The 21506-nt window shown below is 33.2% G+C and overlaps 1 protein-coding gene and 1 long non-coding RNA gene across 4 annotated transcripts in view; one reads left to right on the forward strand and one right to left on the reverse strand.

The window, feature by feature from the left end:
* The window catches only part of LOC143257638 (uncharacterized), a 23010-nt gene extending 15217 nt beyond the window's left edge, over window positions 1-7793 (reverse strand). For both annotated transcript variants that reach the window (XR_013031970.1, XR_013031971.1), the window contains exon 1: window positions 7390-7793. This is a non-coding gene — a long non-coding RNA (uncharacterized LOC143257638). The remainder of the gene's footprint in view (window positions 1-7389) is intronic.
* On the forward strand, window positions 6591-13439 carry LOC143257636 (uncharacterized). Of its 2 annotated transcripts, XM_076516673.1 has the most exons (7): window positions 6594-6898; window positions 7225-7286; window positions 9245-9322; window positions 10703-10729; window positions 11415-11447; window positions 12147-12275; window positions 13246-13439. In XM_076516673.1, the coding sequence occupies exons 1-6, from the start codon at window positions 6808-6810 to the stop codon at window positions 12255-12257; spliced, it is 402 nt and encodes a 133-aa protein (XP_076372788.1). In that variant the 5' UTR covers window positions 6594-6807; the 3' UTR covers window positions 12258-12275; window positions 13246-13439. The 2 variants fall into 2 exon arrangements, with proteins under 2 accessions (XP_076372789.1, XP_076372788.1); XM_076516674.1 differs by lacking the exon at window positions 12147-12275 and having other exon boundaries at window positions 6591-6898.
* Window positions 13440-21506: the final 8067 nt, after the last annotated feature.

The raw sequence follows: 21506 nt of genomic DNA on the forward strand, positions 1-21506 counted from the left end.
TTCACACCAATTTTGAGCTACCATTCAAATATTTGAAAATTTAGTTATAGGAACGAATTATCACTTAAATTAAACAGTAGTAGACTTTATTCGACGAAGTTAACAATATTCATACAATATAAGCTGGTTAAAATACTTGTTGTTTTACAGTTCTGTATATAGAGACAAATAATTATTGATTCAATTATCACATGTCCCCTACTGGTAACACCTGTAAGTCTAGGGAATTACGACGCTAACATATGGGGCTCGATTTCCCTAGGTGGACTCAGCAGATAACCCAATGTGGTTTTGTTACAAGAAAACACACACACAAACTCAACTATCACGATGTTTGACCTTTGACACTGATGAAACGTCTTCACATTAGAGACGAACACAACTGGACTTTAATTAAATTATAATCTTAATATTCTATCGTTTTGAAAACTTCCCAGAATATCTGTTAAACTGAAGAGTCAGACACCATGAAAATGATGCTAGTTCAGCCTAGGTAACTGTTGGAGAAAAATGTGAGAACTAATAAACCGGAAACGGTGAGAATGGTGTTAATTGAGATCAGTGATTTTCCGCACTTCCTAATTTGATAATTCGAGTTGTATTGAAATTTCCATTGGAAAACAAAGTCACTAAAATAAAAAAACAAACAATTCCACGTGTCAAGAGAAAGAGAAAACAGAAACTTCGGTGAAAATGTGCATCAAAAGCAACAAAGTTAAGTACGAGACGTGATCCTAAGTTGTGTGTTTATGTACATTGGTGATGAAACAATATTATTCCAGCTAAAACAAGTTTAAAACCACTTTACATTTAATAAAAGTTGTTTTAGAACTAGTTTTACCTGATTTCTTCACGTTTTGATTACGTATTGTTGTTTTTTTCTTATTGCAAAAATCACGTCTGGCTATCTGCTCTGTCCATCGAGAGGAATCTAACGCTTTGTTTTAGCAACTTAAATCCTAAAATTTACCGCTATCTCATCAAGGGAACTAATTTTTAAGCTTAAAGAGTTTTCTTAACATTAAATTTAATGCGATTATACATTACCTGAATGCCACATTTATTTTAGTAACAAAGTTCAACAAATCCATAACTCGTTCAAGAAGTTCAAAACAACACAAAATTATTAAAATGGACAAGTGGTTTGAAAAAGATACAAATGTTGGCATAGGTATTACATTTGATATAAATATAATTTATGAACAATTTATACGAATGTACGTTATTTCCATTTTCCCTTCAAACCTAATTTTAAAAAAATCTTCAAATCATATGTATGATATGTCACGACCAATGCAACTTGTTCTCACCCTCTTGGAGAATAACGGCATGAGGTCGTCACGTGTTGATAATCCTGAGAGAAACTGATTTCATTTGTCTTGTTGTTTTCTGTTCAGAAATTTTAAACAGTGGATATGACTTTAGTAAAATCTGATAATACTACTACCGACAAATAATACGTGGTTATGTCGGCAACAGTACAAACCATACCTGAGATCTTACATAGCCCGCCTAATAATAGGCTTAACTTCATGCTGATATAACACATGAACATAACTAAAAAGAAACACATCTGTTAGCAATACCAGACATACCTAATATGTTACATAGCTGGTCTAATAATATAATTGAATTTTTTGAATAATATTTCCATGTGGCTAAATCTACGAAATCACTTTTTCTAGACACGTGGAAGTTCCAAATTACAAAATAGGGAAATTATCTCATATTTCAGTCCAGATATTACAACAGTGTACTTTGTTTAATTTTTAGTACAAAGCTGCATAGAGAGCTATGTGCATTCTTCACACTAAGGGAAAACATTATGCAATGACGCAAACGTAAATCTTCACCTGGCTAAGAAACAAGTCTAGCAAAATGAGAAAACAGGTTTGGAGAGGATTTCACGAGGCCATTATTTCTTGGAAAGTTCGAGATAATTTTATTTTCTATCATATTACTTGCTGTAAAATATTAACCTTTTACATTTTAAATAATTCCAGATGATTCAAAAGCGAATTAGTGAACAATTGCTCAAAATACACTTTAAAGGCGTGTTCGTGGCTTTTAAAAATCACGTGTTCAGTAAGCAGTTATTAAAGTTTGCTCGTTTAGAATTAAGCACAAAGCTAAACAATGGGCTATCTGCGCTCTGCCAGCTATGGGTATCGAAATCCGATATCTGGCGGTGTGACTCCGCAGACCTACTACTATGCCATTGGCTAGGTCACAATTCTTAAGACTGATAAACCATTGGCCAATGGTGGAGGTTTGCACACGACTGCTATTTCACATATATTATAACTTATGGTTTTGAATTCATATTTGGTTGCTTACGTTTCTGAACTCATATGTGGTGACTTATGTTGCTGAAATCTCTTTTTTGTTGTTTTTTTTATCTTTCTCAAATGTGTCGTAGTCCATCTTCATAAAGCTGTTAAAATTACTCGATTTTCTCTCCACTAAGTGTTAAAAGGTTTGGATGGGTCTTAACTACGACTCTGCTGTGTTGTGGCACCTGAATACTGTACTAGCTCGAATTGTTTACATATGTTATGAATACTGTTATTACTTCCTACCCTTTACATATCTTACGAATACTGCATCTATTTTCTACTGAAGAGAGCTGTTCATACTTCCTACAGTTTACATATATTACGTATAATGGACACAGTAAACCATCCTCGTTAAAGTAACCAGCCAACCTGCGAACCAGACGATGACCGAAGAAGGTCGAAACGTTGCTCGTTCCTCTACATGCCCCCTAGTGGCTCAGCAGCATGTCTGCGGACTTACAATGCTATAAACCGGGTTTCGATACCCGTGGGGGGCAGAGCCCAGCTAGCCCATTGTGTAGCTTTGCGCTTAATTCAAAACAACAACAACAATATTTTTCCTCTACATAAAAATTTTCTCAACCAAAACCAGCCAAGTTTTTCTCATTATGTTACTCATCCACATCCTTCTCATCATGTTAATCAGCCGTAATATTGACACGATAAACTTGCCACATCTTTCACTTTATGTTAACAAACCTTAATGTGGACACCATAACCCAACCACATGCTTATCATTATGTTAATCAGCCATACTGTGGACACTATAAACCAACCACATACTTCTCAATATGTTAATAATTCATGCTGTAGACACAATAAACCAGTCACATCGTTTTCATTATGTTAACCAGCCGTACTATAGAAATTATTAAAAAAAAACATATTCTTCTCATTATATTAATCAGCCATAATATGGACACTATAACCAGCCACATACTTCTTATTATTCCAACCAGCCACGTACTTCTTATTATTCCAACCAGCCATAATATGGACACTATAACCAGCCACATACTTCTTATTATTCCAACCAGCCACGTACTTCTTATTATTCCAACCAGCCACGTACTTCTTATTATTCCAACCAGCCATAATATGGACACTATAAGCCTGTCACCTCCTTCACATTATGTTAACTAGCATTAATGTGGACACCATAATTCAGCCACATTTTTATCATTATGTTAAACAATAGTAAATTGGACACAATAAACCAGCCATAATGTGAACGATATAAACCAGCCGCATTATTCTCGTTATTTTAACCAGCCATAGTCTGAACACTATAAACTAGTCACATCATTCTCATTATGTTAACCAGCCATACTGTGGAAACTATAAACCAGTCACATCATTCTCATTACATCAACCTCCCATAATGTGTACACTATAACCAGTCTCATGCTTCTCATATTGATAACCAGCCACACTGTGAACACTATCAACCAGCCACATCCTTCTCGTTATGTCATCCAGTCATAATATGGACACTGTCTATTAGTGCCATAATGTGCACGCTATAATCCAGCCATGATGTGAACAAACAGACCAGACATATCCGTCTTTTTATGTTAACTAGGCATGCTGTAAGCACAATAAATCACCACATCCTTCTCTTTTTTGGATCAGCTGGATTCCTCTGTCTCTAGGAGATGCACGGAAATTTCAACATTATCTCAGCTATATTAAGAACCATTCTTGATTTGCCTCTCTAGGGTTTAGTTTGGAAGGAAATAAATTATCTATTATTCAAATTAGGGCCTAGACGTTGAGTTGTCTATTTTGTCATTAACCTGTTCGATCTTCATGGGTAAATAAAAATATGCAAAATAACAGAAAATTTTATTTCATTAAAATAATAAAATCCAAACATCAATTGTAATTACAAGTTTGCTGTTAGATTTAATCGCGTAAAGATAGAGAAGATTTTTGTTTTAATTTCGTGCAAAGCTACTCGAGTGGTGTGTGGGTGTGTGTTTTTCTTATAGCAAAGCCACATCGGGCTATCTGCTGAGCCCATCGAGGGGAATCGAACCCCTGATTTTAGCGTTGTAAATCCATAAACATATCGCTGTACTAGCGGGGGGTACTACTCAAGGGATAACTACGCTCGCCGTCTCTAATTTATTAGTGTAAGACTAGAGGGAAGGCAACTAGTCATCACCATCCACAGCTAACTCTTGGGCTACTCTTTCACCAACGAATAGTGGGACTGACCGTCACATTATAACGCCTCCACAGCTGAACGGGGAGAGGTGTTTAGGTCTCTCTTCATCATATATGCAATATCTGTTTTATTTGCATAACAACTCATTTTTTCGCCAATTTTTATCAAAATATTTTATTGTACTATGTAGAACTTTATCTGGTATTGTTTGTGTGTTTGAGTATTTGTGCATGAGCTTTGAGGAAGTGGTTTTAGGTACTCTATATGCTGATGTAATTAGTGTATTCTGTAATGTTTAGAGTTTGGATTGTAATTGTTTTTAACTTGCGTTAATCCCTGCAGGAGCTGCATAGTCTATCACTGGTGTAATGTATGTGTTGTATATTTTAATGATGTTTTCAGGTGTTGCTCCATAGTTTTTACCAGTTAGACTCCTAGCATAGTTTATTCTACGCCAAATTTTAGCTTTTATGTTATTTACATGTTTTATCTAGGTAAATTTAGAATCATATGTTAACCCTAAAAATTTTGCAGATGTAGCAGTCTGGAGAAGCTTTCCGTTCTTTGTGTCTTCGCTGTGTTTATTTTAATTCTACATTTTTGGTAGTATTCACTTAATCTGTTTAGTTGTGGTTATAAGTTAGTGGCTGCTATTTCTGGTGTAGGGGCACTTTTCCAAATTGCTACATCATCAGCGAACTGTGACGCGTATCCATGGTTTGGGTCTTTTAGTGGCATATTATTTACATACATGATGAAGAGAATAGGACTAACCACCCCTCCTTCAGGGACGCCAGCTTCTGGAGTAAAGAACTCCGAGAAAGTTCCCTCTACGTTTATTCTACATTTTCTATTTTCCAAAAAGTTAGATAACTAGCTAATAATTCCTCGCGGTAGTCCCATTTCAAGGCCCGGCATGGCCTAGCGCGTAAGGCGTGCGACTCGTAATCCGAGGGTCGCGGGTTCGCGCACGCGTCGCGCTAAACATGCTCGCCCTCCCAGCCGTGGGGGTGTATAATGTTACGGTCAATCCCACTATTCGTTGGTAAAGAGTAGCCCAAGAGTTGGCGGTGGGTGGTGATGACTAGCTGCCTTCCCTCTAGTCTTACACTGCTAAATTAGGGACGGCTAGCACAGATAGCCCTCGAGTAGCTTTGTGCGAAATTTCCAAACAAAGTCCCATTTCATACATACGGAAACGTAGACCATTGTTCCATACAGTGTCAGATGCTTTCTCGATATCGAGAAAGAATGCGACAATGCATTCTTTTTTTATTAAAGCTGTTTATTATTGTTTCAGTTAATCTAATTAAATGATCAGTTGTTTGTCTATATTTTCTAACTCCGTTTTGTTCTTCTGGTAATTTTGAAGTAATCTCCAAAAAAGTGGAGAGTCTATTATTTATTATTCTTTCAAGAATTTTGCCTACACAGCTGGTCAAGCTGATCGGTCAGTAACTATTTGGCTGGTTTTCTTTCTTTGTGGAACATTAATATATTAGCTTGCTTCCAAGAAACTGGGATGTATCCAGAGTATAGAGATAAATTAAATATGGCTAATAGGTGGTCAAATAATTTTGGAGAGCCTTTTTTTAGAAGAATTGTTTGTATTCCATCATTTTCCGGTGCTTTGTTTTTTGAGTTTTTGATTGCTTTTCAGTAAGTGTGATTTTTTGTTGAGTAGTAGAGTATTGTAGTCATATGTATTATTAGTGCTGCTGTTTATAATGTTGACTGGAAAATGTGGTTTATATAATTCTATGTTATTTGTTACATGGTTGTTTACTTTATTGAAGTAATAGTTGTTCATGTCCGAGTCATTGTGTGTTTTAAATGTGTTTTGTAATTATAAAACATCAATTTCAGATAGCCCTCTTGTAGCTTTGGGCGAAATTGAAACCAAACGAAACGAGTGGTTAAGATGGCGTAAGGAATTGTCTTTATGACATACGCAGTTTCTTCTTCAATTCATATGTTATCACTCTTAATATCTGCAAACGATGAACCGGTGTTTTAATCAGGTTTTTGTGCCAAACTATTCAAGGTCTTCTTGGAACCTAAATCAAGTTTTACGATATTAAAGACCGGTTGTTAGAGATGTGACATACGCATAATTTCCTTCCGTATTAGCAAATTTTTGATAAAAATAAACGTGACTAGAGAGGGGTTTTGTATATACTAATATAGAATTAAGTTTGTATAAAAGCAGTTCTCTCCTCACATCTCTATAAAATTTTTCTCTTACAATAAAGACTGGAACTGAATTGTTTTAGGAAGTTTTGAGCCTTGAATTCCGTGATAATGAAAGGTATTTTTGCAACAACTCTGCTTACGGCTGTTTTATATGTTAGTGCTCACGGACCCCACGACGAAATGTACGAATTATTATGTGGTGAGTAAGTTCTCCTTCTTTCAGTTTCGACAAATTAGGTGGGTGCTAGTTTTAATACATTGCTTAGTTGCTTAAGTATTTCGTTGAAATTGCTTACGAAAATTAAATGTGTTACATTATTTTTGAAATACTTTTAGTGCAAATCTCTGTTTGAAAGAATTAACTAGTTTTCATATCGAATAAGAAAGTTAACTTGTGTCTTTTAACTGTGTATGAAGCCGTCATACAGTAAATGTTAGGTGTGTACGTTTCTTATCGTGCAGTTTTATAAAACGTACCGACCATGCTGTTCCCAAATACGTATTAAAATCTTTCTCACTCCCTAGAAAGTAACGACGAATATTTTGTGAAAGGGGTGAAGCAATGCTGGAAGAAAGGTCCTCAAGAGGTAAGTGCAACTTTCAAACACATTCTATAGGAATAAAGCTATAGTAATCAATTTTTCTTTAATCCTTGCCAACTAGTTTACTTCTATAATTCAATCTTCTCACCTTCAATGCATTTTGAAACATCCTCGACGCAAGTGAGTCTCTGGTTGTTCTTCTTCCTTCAATTTTAATCGTCAAAATCTCTTCCAACCTATAATTGGCTATAATTACAAAGTAGTACATCTCCCGTTTCTTACATATTTCCAGCAAATGTTTTTTTATTGCCTTACTACATTCCAACATTTCATTTTTATTTTATCGTTTAATAAAAACAATTAATCAGAATTATTTTTTTTAAAATAAAGCATTTATTTAATGACTTTAAGATACGTATTTTTTATAGTGAATGAACAATAACATCAGTATTTTACTCACCTGTATATTTTCTTATTTGTGGTAAAAAATTAAGTTTATTCAATCAGTGACTCTTGTCTTTTTCGAATAGCATACATTTGGCAATGTAGTGTTTTGTTATTATCTACACGATTAGCACCTGTTTTCCTGGACTCAGCAGATAGCCCGATGTGGCTTTGCTATAAGAAAACAAACAAAGAACCTGTTACCATCTACCTCTATGCTACGTGTTATTCCAAATAGTCAAAGATGTAAAGCTACAATCTAAATATTTATATTTCAATTTATTATTTTTGTATCTTATGTATCCAACTACATCTATCATTATTTGATCTATAACTTAAGCCGACGTAATTGATTGAACACAATCTTTTGTGGATCTAAACTATGATTTATTATAGTAAATAGGTAATTTATTAAGTTTAAACAGGTTTTTTATATCTTTTAAGCTGCGTATGAGTTGGCTTCGACAAACGTAATCTCCTGGTTGGCCGTTTAAGTTATTTTATTTATCAAGTAACGTTGTTTAACAGTAACACCAAATGTAACAGATACAGATACGTCTTGAGCAACAGTGAGACAACAAGTCGTAAGTACTGATACAGTATAACAACCTGGTTGGTCTTATGTACCGGTAACAACACATAGTAAATAGTGGTACGGTTTATGTCACACTAACAATATATAATAAATAATGCTACAGTTACAGTACATCTCATATAACACCAAGAGAATGTCCTAAAAATCAAATTCTTACTCCTCCTCAGGTTTTTGGAAAGAAAACATAAATACTATTTAAAATTAAAAACACTATCTAGTCTATCAATTACTGAGGTAAGCATCATGAAAATAAACTGTTCTTTGTAACGTGTTTTGTGTTTTACTTTATCTAAATAACTATTAAATACACGTGTCGTTTTTTTTTTGTTTTTGTTACAGAAATGTATAAAAATGATAGGAAAAAGTTTTGCTTTGGATTAGGAACTTGTTTTACAAATAAAATGTACATTTCATACAGGATCATCTTTGTTTCAATAAATCGTCATTCGCACATTAAAACAAACAACTACCATTTTCAAGTGAAACCATTTTTAAACAGTAAAACGATAATTTTAGATAACTTTATTAACACAGGGATTGTAATGTATAACACTTAAAGTTAAACAGGAAAAGAGTGATCATTTACTGTATAATATTACACAGATGTTATGTAACAATTTACTATAATGCGCTATCGACCAGCTCTGTTGACAGATTCCATAATTTTTCAGGTCACTTGGATTTCATATCAGCAATTTATAAAAAATCAAGTATAATGATCTTTAAAGTTTAAATTGTTCGTTTATGAAATGGTATATTAAATAAATTCTTAAAACATTTTTTTAAATCTGTCACCTGGATTTTAATTTCTGTTTACACCAATTGCCATTATCTTGAAATAAATATATGAACCAACTTCAAATCTCGTTTGTTCGTCGATCTTTGAATATTTTTCTATTTTTCAAGTAAAATTGTTAACGTATGCATTGTGGAAAATTTCAGTAAATATATCTTCGTATTTCAGTTCCAAGACCTATTTAGTAGTTGTCAAGAAAAACTCTCGGCCAAAAGCGATGAAAAATTGTGCAAAAGTTGGGACGCCGTAAGCATTTCTTGATTTACGTTATTATAAAATATTTGTCGACTATTGTAGTTCTGTTTTGTTTTAAAATTATTTCTTTCAGTAGTTGTATCTGCAGTTTCTTACAATAGAATTGTTAATTTTAGTTCATAAATAAACTGTAAAATGCATCCAATTTAATTCAAAAATTATATTCTTTAAATCCAAGCAAGGCTTTTATACTTGGTAAGAACCGTTTTGAAAACGTGTGCATAGATAGTATCTAGAAAGAGCAGCAAACGAGAATAAGACCAATCAAGGTTTTATTTATTCTTCCAGTTTTTGTTTTCAACTTAATCATTCTTTTTAACAATGAGCCGTTGTTTGTTCATTTTCATATAATACATTTTTTATTTAGTTTACAAATATAAAAGAAAGAACTCGTCCACAAAATATTAGATGTTAAATTATTGAGTGTTATCTCGAACGTTAAAAAAATGAAATTTTTCACCACGTGACGTTCACAATAAAAGGAGATAAAAGAAAACCTGTGTCTAATTAATTTGTCATAAGATAAGACATTATGTTAGGTTTAGTATATTTTTAACACTACATTATTGAATTTAATTTTGTTTTATACTTCTCGAAATTTGTAGACTTATTACCATTAGGAACGTAGTGTTACAAAATATAATAGGCCTAACTTAATGTCTAAATGATGAATATAATTATTTATATCATGCTTCGCTAGCTTCTTAAAAGGCAAAGAATGCACATCATAAATTGGGTTTGATTCAACTAAGCAAACTTATAATAGTTTAACCTATGCTATATTAGGCTTAAGAAGGTTAGATTAAATTGGTTTAAGTTAAAGCTACATTTGTTCGATATTTCTTCGATTTTGGTTAGACTAAGCATAGTTATAATAGTCTTAACATAGACTGCGTTAGGCTTAACTAGGTTAAATTAAGTTAGTTTAAGCTATACGAAATGGCGCGCCTCGGCATAGTCAGGTAGTTCAGGTACTCAATTCCTAATCGAAGGGTTGCGGGTTCGAATCCCCGTCGGAGCGTAATGCTCGTCCTTTCAGCCATGGGGAGTTATAATGTGACGGTCAATACCACTATACGTTGGTGGAAGAATAGCCCAACAGTTGCTGGTGGATAGTTGTGACTACCTGCTTTCTCTCTACTCTTAAACTGCTAAATTAGGGACGTCTAGCGCAGATAGCCCTCGTGTAGCTTTGCGCGAAATTCAAAACAAATGAACAAAATCACGTTTAGTGTAAGATAAATTTAGTATTTAGGTTAGGATAGAGCAAAGAGTGTAATTATGAATACATATACTACTAAAAATAACCATAAGAAAACTATACAATATTTGTGTGTATGCTATAAAATTCCTGTTTTCCTTATATTTTAGATGATGAATTGTACCCATGAAGACTTTGTAAGTATTATCTTCGAAAAATATTCAGCTATTTATGAGGTGTATACATGTTACAACACCTATTATGTACTCTTTTAGAACTTTTTGTGTATTATTATGCCACAAAGAAATATGTATTAGTAAAACAATGATATTTATTCATTATTTAATAATTTGTTTAGGGTGTATAAGAATCGTTAGGAGTAATTTTCCTTCTTTAAAATAGTTTACAACTTTTAGATTTTGTTTTTCAAGTAAAATAAAACTATATATTGAATATTCTTGTTAAATTGTATTTTCCGGTGATGTAATGACTGTTTTGTTTTTCCTTTTTCAATATGGCCCGGCATGGCCAAGCGCGTAAGGCGCGCGACTCGTAATCCGAGGGTCGCGGGTTCGCGCTAAACATGCTCGCCCTCCCAGCCGTGGAGGTGTTATAATGTGACGGTCAATCCCACTATTCGTTGGTAAAAGAGTAGCCAAAGAGTTGGCGGTGGGTGGTGATGACTAGCTGCCTTCCCTCTAGTCTTACACTGCTAAATTAGGGACGACTAGCACAGATAGCCCTCGAGTGAGAAATTCCAAAACAAACTTTTTCAATATTGTTTTTCGCAATAATCGTGTTTTATGTATCACGCTCTCTTTTTTTATCTGTTGTTTTATAACCTATCGTTATTTTTACGATATATATATATTTAATTTTCAGGACCACAAGGAAGATGACTATAAGGAAGCAACCGTAAGTTTTGATTGGTTTAAAATATGTTATTTGTTTACGTAGCAGTTGAAATCCCATCATTGATTTGTTCAAGCGGCCCCTAATATGTGCAAAGAACGACAAAGTATGACCTTGGAATGGTTGCGTTCAACACTTGTCATGCACTTAATAATAATTGTTCAACAATGGTATATATAAAAAATAATTATTTAATTTTAGGTGTAATATTAGATTAATCATTGTGGTGTGGTCAAATGGTTAAGGTGCTCGACTTCCAGTATTAGGATCGTGGGTTCAAACCCCCGTTCCACCAAACATGCTTGCACTTTCAGTTGTGGGGGCATAATAATATGACAGTCAACCCCATTATGTGTTAGTAAAAGACCAGCCCAAGAGTTGGCAGTGGGTGATGATGGCTTGATGCCTTCACACTAGTCTCAAACTGCTAAATTAGAAACGGCCAGCACAGATAGCCTTTGTGTAGCTTTGCGCGAAATTCAAAACAAACTATGCCATGTGGTATAATTGTGAATTAAATTAAAGTTGGTCTTTTATATTGTCAGTTATTATATTTCTTTTTCTAAAATAAAAACCTTTGTATGAAAAGTGCAAAACATAAAACTGTTAACTTAAAAAAATAGATTCGTTATATTCTGACTTAACTAAATATTTCTATTTATGTTATCTGGACTGATCGTGGATGTGCGGCTTCCTGATTAGCGTTTAAAAGCAAAATCACTTTCTGCACTTTGGGGTTACAAATGTGTTCGTACAATAGTGACTATTTCTTCTCATAAGAAAAGCCCAATGGTTGACGGTTGGTACTCTTGACGGTCAGAATTAGAAACGGTTAGTGCATATAGCAAGAAATTCTATGACACTAAGTGCGAAGAATTATTACATTAAAATTCCGAGTGGTAATCACAGAACAAACAAGACATTGTACCCTTTTTCTTGCTTAACAAAAAAACAAAGCTTGACAAGCTAGTTCGAGCGTTCTATTCTCAATATGCAGGTGATTTGTTCGTAACCCTATCTCCAAAAGTATTCGGCCTTTCAATTCTGGAAACGTTATAACGTAGCGGTTGATGGCACTATTTGTTGGAAAAAAAAGAATGGCCAAAGTGTTGGCGGTTAGTGGTATTAACTATCTAACTTTCCTCTAGTCTATAACTGCTGCATTAAGGACGACAATATAAGACAAGTGTAGATAACCTTCAATTATCTTTGCGCGAAACTCATATCAAACCAATAAACATTTCTCGTAATATAAGTTACTGTTTTAAAAATTAGAAACAAAATAGTACGGAGATTCTCAAAAGAATTTTTTTGTTCCATCGTAAAAGCTCATTGATAAATTTAGAGTTTATAACGAGTTTCAATACTAGTTTGGTTTCGATGCTAGTTTGTGTGGTTTTGCTTTTTATTTACGGTTAAGTATCATTGAAAGCCTTGGTTACCAAATGAAAACGATGTTAAACTAAACATGTAACACGGAAAGTTCACTGTAGAAAACTTCCCAATTTTATTTTGTTTCTATTTGATTATGTCGTTAAAATAGATTTAATTGAAACATCAATATTGAACAATTTCTGCAGAATTATTTTTGTTATCTTCTGTTTCATTTTAATTATGTATTAAAATCGAATTTTACATGATCAATTAAGAGGGAATAATAAGTTTAAAAATATTTTTCTGTTTTATTTTAATTGTGTTACATTGAGTTTTACTGAGTTCATTAACAGCAAATGGTTAATGTAGAATAGTTTTAATATTTGTGTTTTTTTTACTTAATTTTTACATGCTCTTTTCCTATCAGGAATGCATTTTTAAACTCTACAGAAAGTATAAAGGAAAGCCTTGAAGTCCGTCTGTGTTTGATGCAGGTTGCGTACTGAAAAAAAGAGCAACATTACAATAAACAGATTTAAGTGAAAGATAAAACAGTGTTACTATTACTCAAGATTCATCTGAAATCATTGTCGATTAAAATAGCTGATGTTATTCTGTGTAGCGTGTGTGTATGTGTATTTTATTTTAATAATTATAAAACCCTAACATGTTGTTAACTTTCCTCAATTAACAAGAGTTTGAAAATACAAGATGCACAGGGGACATTTCTTTAATAAAGAAAATATTTATTAACGACCGGTTTATACATACAGAGTTTAAACAACTTGGGTATTTTCTCAAACTTTATCTTTCTTCTGAAGGTTCAAACAAACACGCCTAGAGATCCTGTAAAAGTACGAATACTGCTTTATGACGTTATAAATAAAACTCAAATTTACGTTGACTTGTTAGTTCGATCTCCATACGTCTAAACAAAGAGGCAAAACCAGTCTGAAAAGGACTGGTTCGCGTTTCTTGCATTTGTTACGTTTTATTTTATTTCCACACGTTCTACAGCTGTTTATCCGTAATTGTACAACTCATCAGTAACTAAACTTGCCGAAGATAAAACAGTTATTACAGAATTTTTTTCTGCTGGCTCAAAACGTATTGGGTTTGATTTAAACTAAAAATATAGGAATAAACAAAGTAAAAATTAAACGTCGAAATTTTTGACGGTAACGTAAGTTAAAATTTGATGTACGTTTAATTTCTTTGTTTATAGTTAAGCACAAAGCTGCACATCAGACTGTCTGTGCTCTGCTTATAACGGGTATCTGAACCTGGATTCCAGAGGGTTGTACCTTCAATAAACTAGTTACTGTAATATTTCTACGTTTATTAGAGTGTGAAAAAACTTCGGATTGCTAACAGTCTACAATGTTGAGGCACTGACACCGTACTAGACAATAAAGCTCAGTTTACTAAACCTAATCATGGCACTGATAACAATGTGTAATATTGATATCATACAGTACTGTTCATTTTATCACGACAAATTATAATGATAACACTTTAATACACAAGTCTGCAGACCCTTCACATTCATTATTCTAGTAACTTTAAAATGTGTAAATCTATTAGTTGAATAAAACGTATCGAAAAAGTCTCATGGACAAAAATCTTATTAACAAAAATATTTAAAACTTACATGAATAGAATGATAAAGGAGAAAGTCCTTTTAGTGGTGAGGGCGTTACAAGTGACGGTCAGTCCCACTATTCTTTGGTAAAAGAGTGTCCCAAGAGTTGTCGGTGGCTTTTCCTCTAGTCTTGCACTGTTAACTAAGGGACGGCTAGCTCAGATAGCTCTCGTGTAGCTTTGCGAGAAATTAAAAAAAAAATGGGGATATGTTGCTTTTATTAGTGGTTTCCTGCACTTGTCTGTTGAATTGTTTTTCTCCATTATTATTTCTTTTTAACTTTAACACAATTCAGTGTGAACGTGTTAATCCATCAGCACATTTTGGTTTGGTTTATTCTGAAAGTCAGCTAGTCAACAGCACTCACCACCATCACTGGGTTACTCTTTTAGCAATGCATAGCTGGATTAAGTATGACATTATAACGCTCCCACGACTGAAAGGGCAAGCATGTTCGGTGTGATGGGATTCGAAACCGCAACCTGCAGGCGAGCACTCTAATAATTTGGTCACGTCAGGCCTCAAGCCTATCCAAGAAAACTTGTTTCATGGTTCTTTAAAACTAATTATTAATTAATATTTACTTGTTTTGAATATTGAAATCGCGTCCTTCAGGTTGCCAGTTGATAGCCCTAACCAGGTGGTCATACCGAACCCATTAATGTTCGTAAAAGGTCATTTCTAGATCATTATATTTAAAAAAGTAATTAAATTTCTTCTTTGCTTTAACTACACTTATTTCAATACCTTTAACTGTCGTTAAATTTTAAACTGTCGATCCATTTAATTTATATGTTTCAATAGTATGTGTATATTGATCAGTGTATTGATCCATTTGTTTAATACATTTTACGATTACATTTACCTTACTCAATGTATTAGTATGTTCCCCAGTAGCACAAAAGTTTTTCTGTGGGCTTACAGTGCTAGAAACAAGGTTTCGATACTCGTGGCTGGCAGAGCACAGATAGCCCTTTGTGTAGCTTTGTATTTAACTATAATCAAACAAAAAAAATTCATTAATTACACGAGAGAAATGAAGGTCTCGCATTTAAACATACTTACACCCTTGTTTATAATTTCAGTTTTGTGTGAACAAGTTACGATAGACAGATGGGGTTTCATATTACGAGTCAAATGCCATAATCCACCTGGCCATGCCTGGCCAAGCTAGACAGAGCAATTAGATATCTTATTTCTGTACTTTGCTGATAGATAGCAGAATTGGGAGGATTTGCAACCTTCTTGTGTTTGTGGATATACTCATGTGTTCATATGTAGGGGGCATTACACTCTTGTCCCACGCTGGTGCAAAGATGTTGTTGTTGTTTTGAATTAAGCACAAAGCTACACAATGGGCTATCTATGCTCTGCCCACCACGGGTATCGAAACCCGATTTTTAGCGTTGTAATTTCGCAGACATACCGCTGAGCCACTGGGGGTCATGGTGCAGAGATAAGTCCCTGGATTTACTACATTAAAATCAGCGGTTTGATTCCCTTCGGTGGATGCAATTTTTTTCAACTGTTTCGTGATTAGGAAGCTTTGTCTTCCAAAATATGGTAAGCAGGTGTACAAGGGAAGTTTGGTGGCTTGACTATGAACTTTCCCCTCAAATTCCTTTTCCTGTTAAAAAACAAACAAGAAAAAACACGTTACTGAAGAGTCTTGGTTTTTTTTTTTTTAATACAAAGCTACACAAAGGACTATCTGTGCTCTACCCACCACGGCTATCGAAATCAGGTTCCTAGCTGTAAAAGTCTGCAGACATACCGCTGTGCTATTAGGGGCGTTGATTTTGACTCGAAATTCCTAAACAGTTAATCAATAAATGTGTTAAGAATGACAAAACGTTGTTTCCTTTATCGAGTTTCATTATGATTAGATTAGTAATAATACTTAATTTATAAATTCTAATTTTATTAATAAATTATTTCTTTTTTATCATATATACTTGGAAACAACAACGACAACATTAAATCAGTAAATAAGGTTTGAAACTTTCTCTACAAACGACAGGTATGGGTATTCAACCTTTAATTAAAATAAACTAACGTTTTGACGTCACCTGAAGATGAATAATTTTTACTTCAACTGGATTTCTCGTCAGCATGAAGTTTAAAACTGTACAAAGAAAAGACACATTTAACTATAAAATAGAACACTGTTTTAACTATATAATAGAACACTGTTTTAACTATAAAATAGAACACTGTTTTAACTATATAATAGAACACTGTTTTAACTGAGATACAACACTGTTTTAACTATATGATAGAACACCGTTTTAACTGAGATAGAACACTGTTTTAACTATATGATAGAACACCGTTTTAACTGAGATAGAACACTGTTTTAACTATATGATAGAACACCGTTTTAACTGAGATAGAACACTGTTTTAACTATATAATAGAACACTGTTTTAACTGAGATACAACACTGTTTTAACTATATGATAGAACACCGTTTTAACTGAGATAGAACACTGTTTTAACTATATGATAGAACACCGTTTTAACTGAGATAGAACACTGTTTTAACTGAGATACAACACTGTTTTAACTGAGATAGAACACTGTTTTAACTATATGATAGAACACCGTTTTAACTGAGATAGAACACTGTTTTAACTATATAATAGAACACTGTTTTAACTATATAATAGAACACTGTTTTAACTATAAAATAGAACACTGTTTTAACTATATAATAGAACACTGTTTTAACTGAGATACAACACTGTTTTAACTATATGATAGAACACCGTTTTAACTGAGATAGAACACTGTTTTAACTATATGATAGAACACCGTTTTAACTGAGATAGAACACTGTTTTAACTATATAATAGAACACTGTTTTAACTGAGATACAACACTGTTTTAACTATATGATAGAACACCGTTTTAACTGAGATAGAACACTGTTTTAACTATATGATAGAACACCGTTTTAACTGAGATAGAACACTGTTTTAACTATATGATAGAACACCGTTTTAACTGAGATAGAACACCGTTTTAACTGAGATAGAACACTGTTTTAACTATATGATAGAACACTGTTTTAACTGAGATAGAACACTGTTTTAACTATATGATAGAACACCGTTTTAACTGAGATAGAACACCGTTTTAACTGAGATAGAACACTGTTTTAACTATATGATAGAACACTGTTTTAACTGAGATAGAACACTGTTTTAACTATATGATAGAACACCGTTTTAACTGTAATAGAACACCGTTTTAACTGAGATAGAACACTGTTTTAACTATATGATAGAACACTGTTTTAACTGAGATAGAACACTGTTTTAACTATATGATAGAACACCGTTTTAACTGAGATAGAACACTGTTTTAACTATATGATAGAACACCGTTTTAACTGAGATAGAACACTGTTTTAGTTGCCGATATAAAGTCTCTAGAACTAACATTAAAACGTCAAATTTTCTTTTTACAAAATAAACAGAAATTATTTGTATGTTCGTAGTAAAGTACAAAGCTGCACGATGAGATACCTGTGTATATCAAAACCCGAATTTTAGCATTGTAAATCTGCAAGCAAACAGCTGTGCCATTGAGCGAGCAAACAGAAATTAAATATACAACGTAATTCTCTCTTCCTTCACGACTGTTAATTTATACAATTTGTAATAACCGAAACATGATTTTTAAAGAATGTTTTTTGAAATTATAATGTCATTTCATTTGACTCTTTTCCCTCAATTTTATAAAGATGTTTATGGACTTGCAACGCTAATTTGCAAGGTTCGATTCCCCTCAGTTGAAAAGTAGATAGCCTGATGTGGCTTTGCTATAAGAAAACACACACACACCGTTTCTTAATTAGCACCAATAATATGTAACTATTATGTGTTCATAAGTTAAACCATTTCACAGGAGAGGTCGATATAATTTTGTATCATCTTATTAAAGGAGGGACATGGATGATATTTTAAAACCATTTTTATTACATAAGGGACATAGATAATACTTTTAAACTACATTGTATTACAGAAGTACATGAATGTAACTTTTAAACCACCTTTTATTTCAGTAGATTGAAAAGTGATCAGGACGACAATTTTAAACGATATACGATGTCAGAATAAAATGATTAGGTTCAAAAACTCTTAATGGAAAATTATAAAAATCATATAGCCCGGGCGTTTTTGAAAAATGTATCTTTGTGAACCAATTTATTACATGAAGGAAATGGATCACACTTTTTAAATCATTTTGTTGATTGCACGAGAGAAATGAATGACACTTTAAATCGTTTTTTTTACAGAAGAAATATGTGGGTGACACAATAAATGGTAAAAAGAACCACAATTTAAAAAAATATACCTTCACAAGTTTATTTTTTATAAATGTATTAAACGAACTTGGTAAACGTATCACTTTCCGTATTCGAAGGTTATTATTTGTTTATTTGTACAGTAGAAGAGTTTATTGTGTAATCCAAGACTACGCTCTTCCTTCTCAAATTATGAGTACCGTCAAAGCATATTTGTTCGTCTTTGACCAGGTAGAATTGCGACGTCCTAAATTTTAAACTACCAATCACATAGAAACAACAGGATACAAGAAACCGCATTTACCTGTCTTTGCTTTTAACATCAGATACCCAATGTAAAACAGATTATTTTTAATATTACTCCTACAACTATTGTAAGTTTTGTGAGTTTGGCAAATACATTGGCACAAGTTCTCCTCGAGGTTTGCTAGATACAATAACCAATTCAATTCAGTTTAAGAAGCATTTGTCTTTCCCATTGACCAGTATGATCTCTGCTCCACCTGTGATCTCTTATTGATGACATTCCCAAGATCTTACCAGGTCACCGAAGACCAGGTTGTCCACTTTTTCGATAAATGATATGCAAGTGTTACCTGTACTAAATTTCATTCTTAGATGACCCTGGAAGCCTTTCCGTGTTCTTTGAACAAAATATGTCTCCACGTTTGTGAAGAGGTTTAGGAAGTGTGTCTGGATTACGATCTAATGTCTGCATGCAATGCTGAATGATACGTGTAACATTTCAATATGCTGAATGATACGTGTAACATTTCAATATGTGGAATGATACGTGTAACATTTCAATATGTGGAATGATACGTGTAACATTTCAATATGTGGAATGATACGTGTAACATTTCAATATGCTGAATGATACGTGTAACATTTCAATATGCGGAATGATACGTGTAACATTTCAATATGCGGAATGATACGTGTAACATTTCAATATGCGGAATGATACGTGTAACATTTCAATATGCGGAATGATACGTGTAACATTTCAATATGCGGAATGATACGTGTAACATTTCAATATGCTGAATGATACGTGTAACATTTCAATATGCTGAATGATACGTGTAACATTTCAATATGCTGAATGATACGTGTAACATTTCAATATGTGGAATGATACGTGTAACATTTCAATATGTGGAATGATACGTGTAACATTTCAATATGTGGAATGATACGTGTAACATTTCAATATGCTGAATGATACGTGTAACATTTCAATATGTGGAATGATACGTGTAACATTTCAATATGTGGAATGATACGTGTAACATTTCAATATGCTGAATGATACGTGTAACATTTCAATATGTGGAATGATACGTGTAACATTTCAATATGTGGAATGATACGTGTAACATTTCAATATGCTGAATGATACGTGTAACATTTCAATATGTGGAATGATACGTGTAACATTTCAATATGCTGAATGATACGTGTAACATTTCAATATGTGGAATGATACGTGTAACATTTCAATATGTGGATTTCTTTGCTTTTGCTTCTTCTATCTTTCAAGACAAATAGCTTTTCACCTTTAGGTCTTACTAGAGTAATTTTACTGCTACCTTTTTATGAGCTTAATCTAGACAGTTGGCATGACTATTGATCTATATTCAATCAGTATGTAGTAATCTTAGAAGGGTTTAAAAAACACTGCCATTGAACAGGCTCTGAGATCCTTCTCTGTGTTCCCTTTCACCATTGATAAATTAACTATGCCAGTTATTATAGTGTTTTTATTTTATTTTTGAGTATCTCACACCACCTGAGCGGGGTGTAGAATCCCATTTTGTTGCTCAAACATTCTTCTCATTGTCTTTGATATTCTGACCAGTTTCTGCCTGTGAGTCTTACAGCAGTGTTATTGTTTTCTTATAGATATCTCATATATCACTTTATCATTGGTCCCGAGGCACTGATCATTTCGCCTTTTCTCTCTTGTGCTGTTCATCATGCGAAACCTCTAATTGCAGGCCTTGTATACATAAATATACATGTCTACTCAGAAATTACACATTTAATTTTAGAAGTAGGTTCACAGTGAGTTTTTAAATTCGTAAAGTCCCTCATTTGAAGTACCATTAATTGTATTTACTGAGATGTACGAAGGTGGTTTTGCCCGAATGGAAATATTGAAATTATTAAATACAATATGTTATTTTGGTTTTGGCTGCTGAGTAAAAATCTTATTCTAATAGAGCAATGGCGTGACCGGCTATATATCTATCTATCTATGTGACCAAAATAATAAATACAATAATGCTATCTGTTGTGCTGAAATACAACAAGATTTTAATGATTTAAATAATAGTTGAGGCTAATGAAATCTAGCATCGCCTACTAAATGGCACCACAAACAAAAATCCATAAACAATTTTTATACTTGGAGTATTGAATATTCAGACATTTAAAAAATAACTATGAAAAATAACTATGGTAGGTGCAACAAACGTTCGTTCATCACGGGACATAATTAAATAAAAATACTTTCCTCACAATAACACATCTTTCACTAGGACTGTTCGTGAGAGTTTGATTATATCTTTATTGATGCAGTTTTTAAATGTATTACTGAGAAACGGGATCATTAAAAAAATTATTTTTTTCCAATAAACAGTATAACTTTTAATAATAAAAGATATGGCAATTTATGTAATTAAAATTTATGAATTTTTGTGCTCTGTACATTGAACGATTTTAATGTAAT

Source organism: Tachypleus tridentatus, chromosome 7, assembly GCF_004210375.1.
Source record: "Tachypleus tridentatus isolate NWPU-2018 chromosome 7, ASM421037v1, whole genome shotgun sequence".
Classification (NCBI taxonomy): domain Eukaryota; kingdom Metazoa; phylum Arthropoda; class Merostomata; order Xiphosura; family Limulidae; genus Tachypleus; species Tachypleus tridentatus.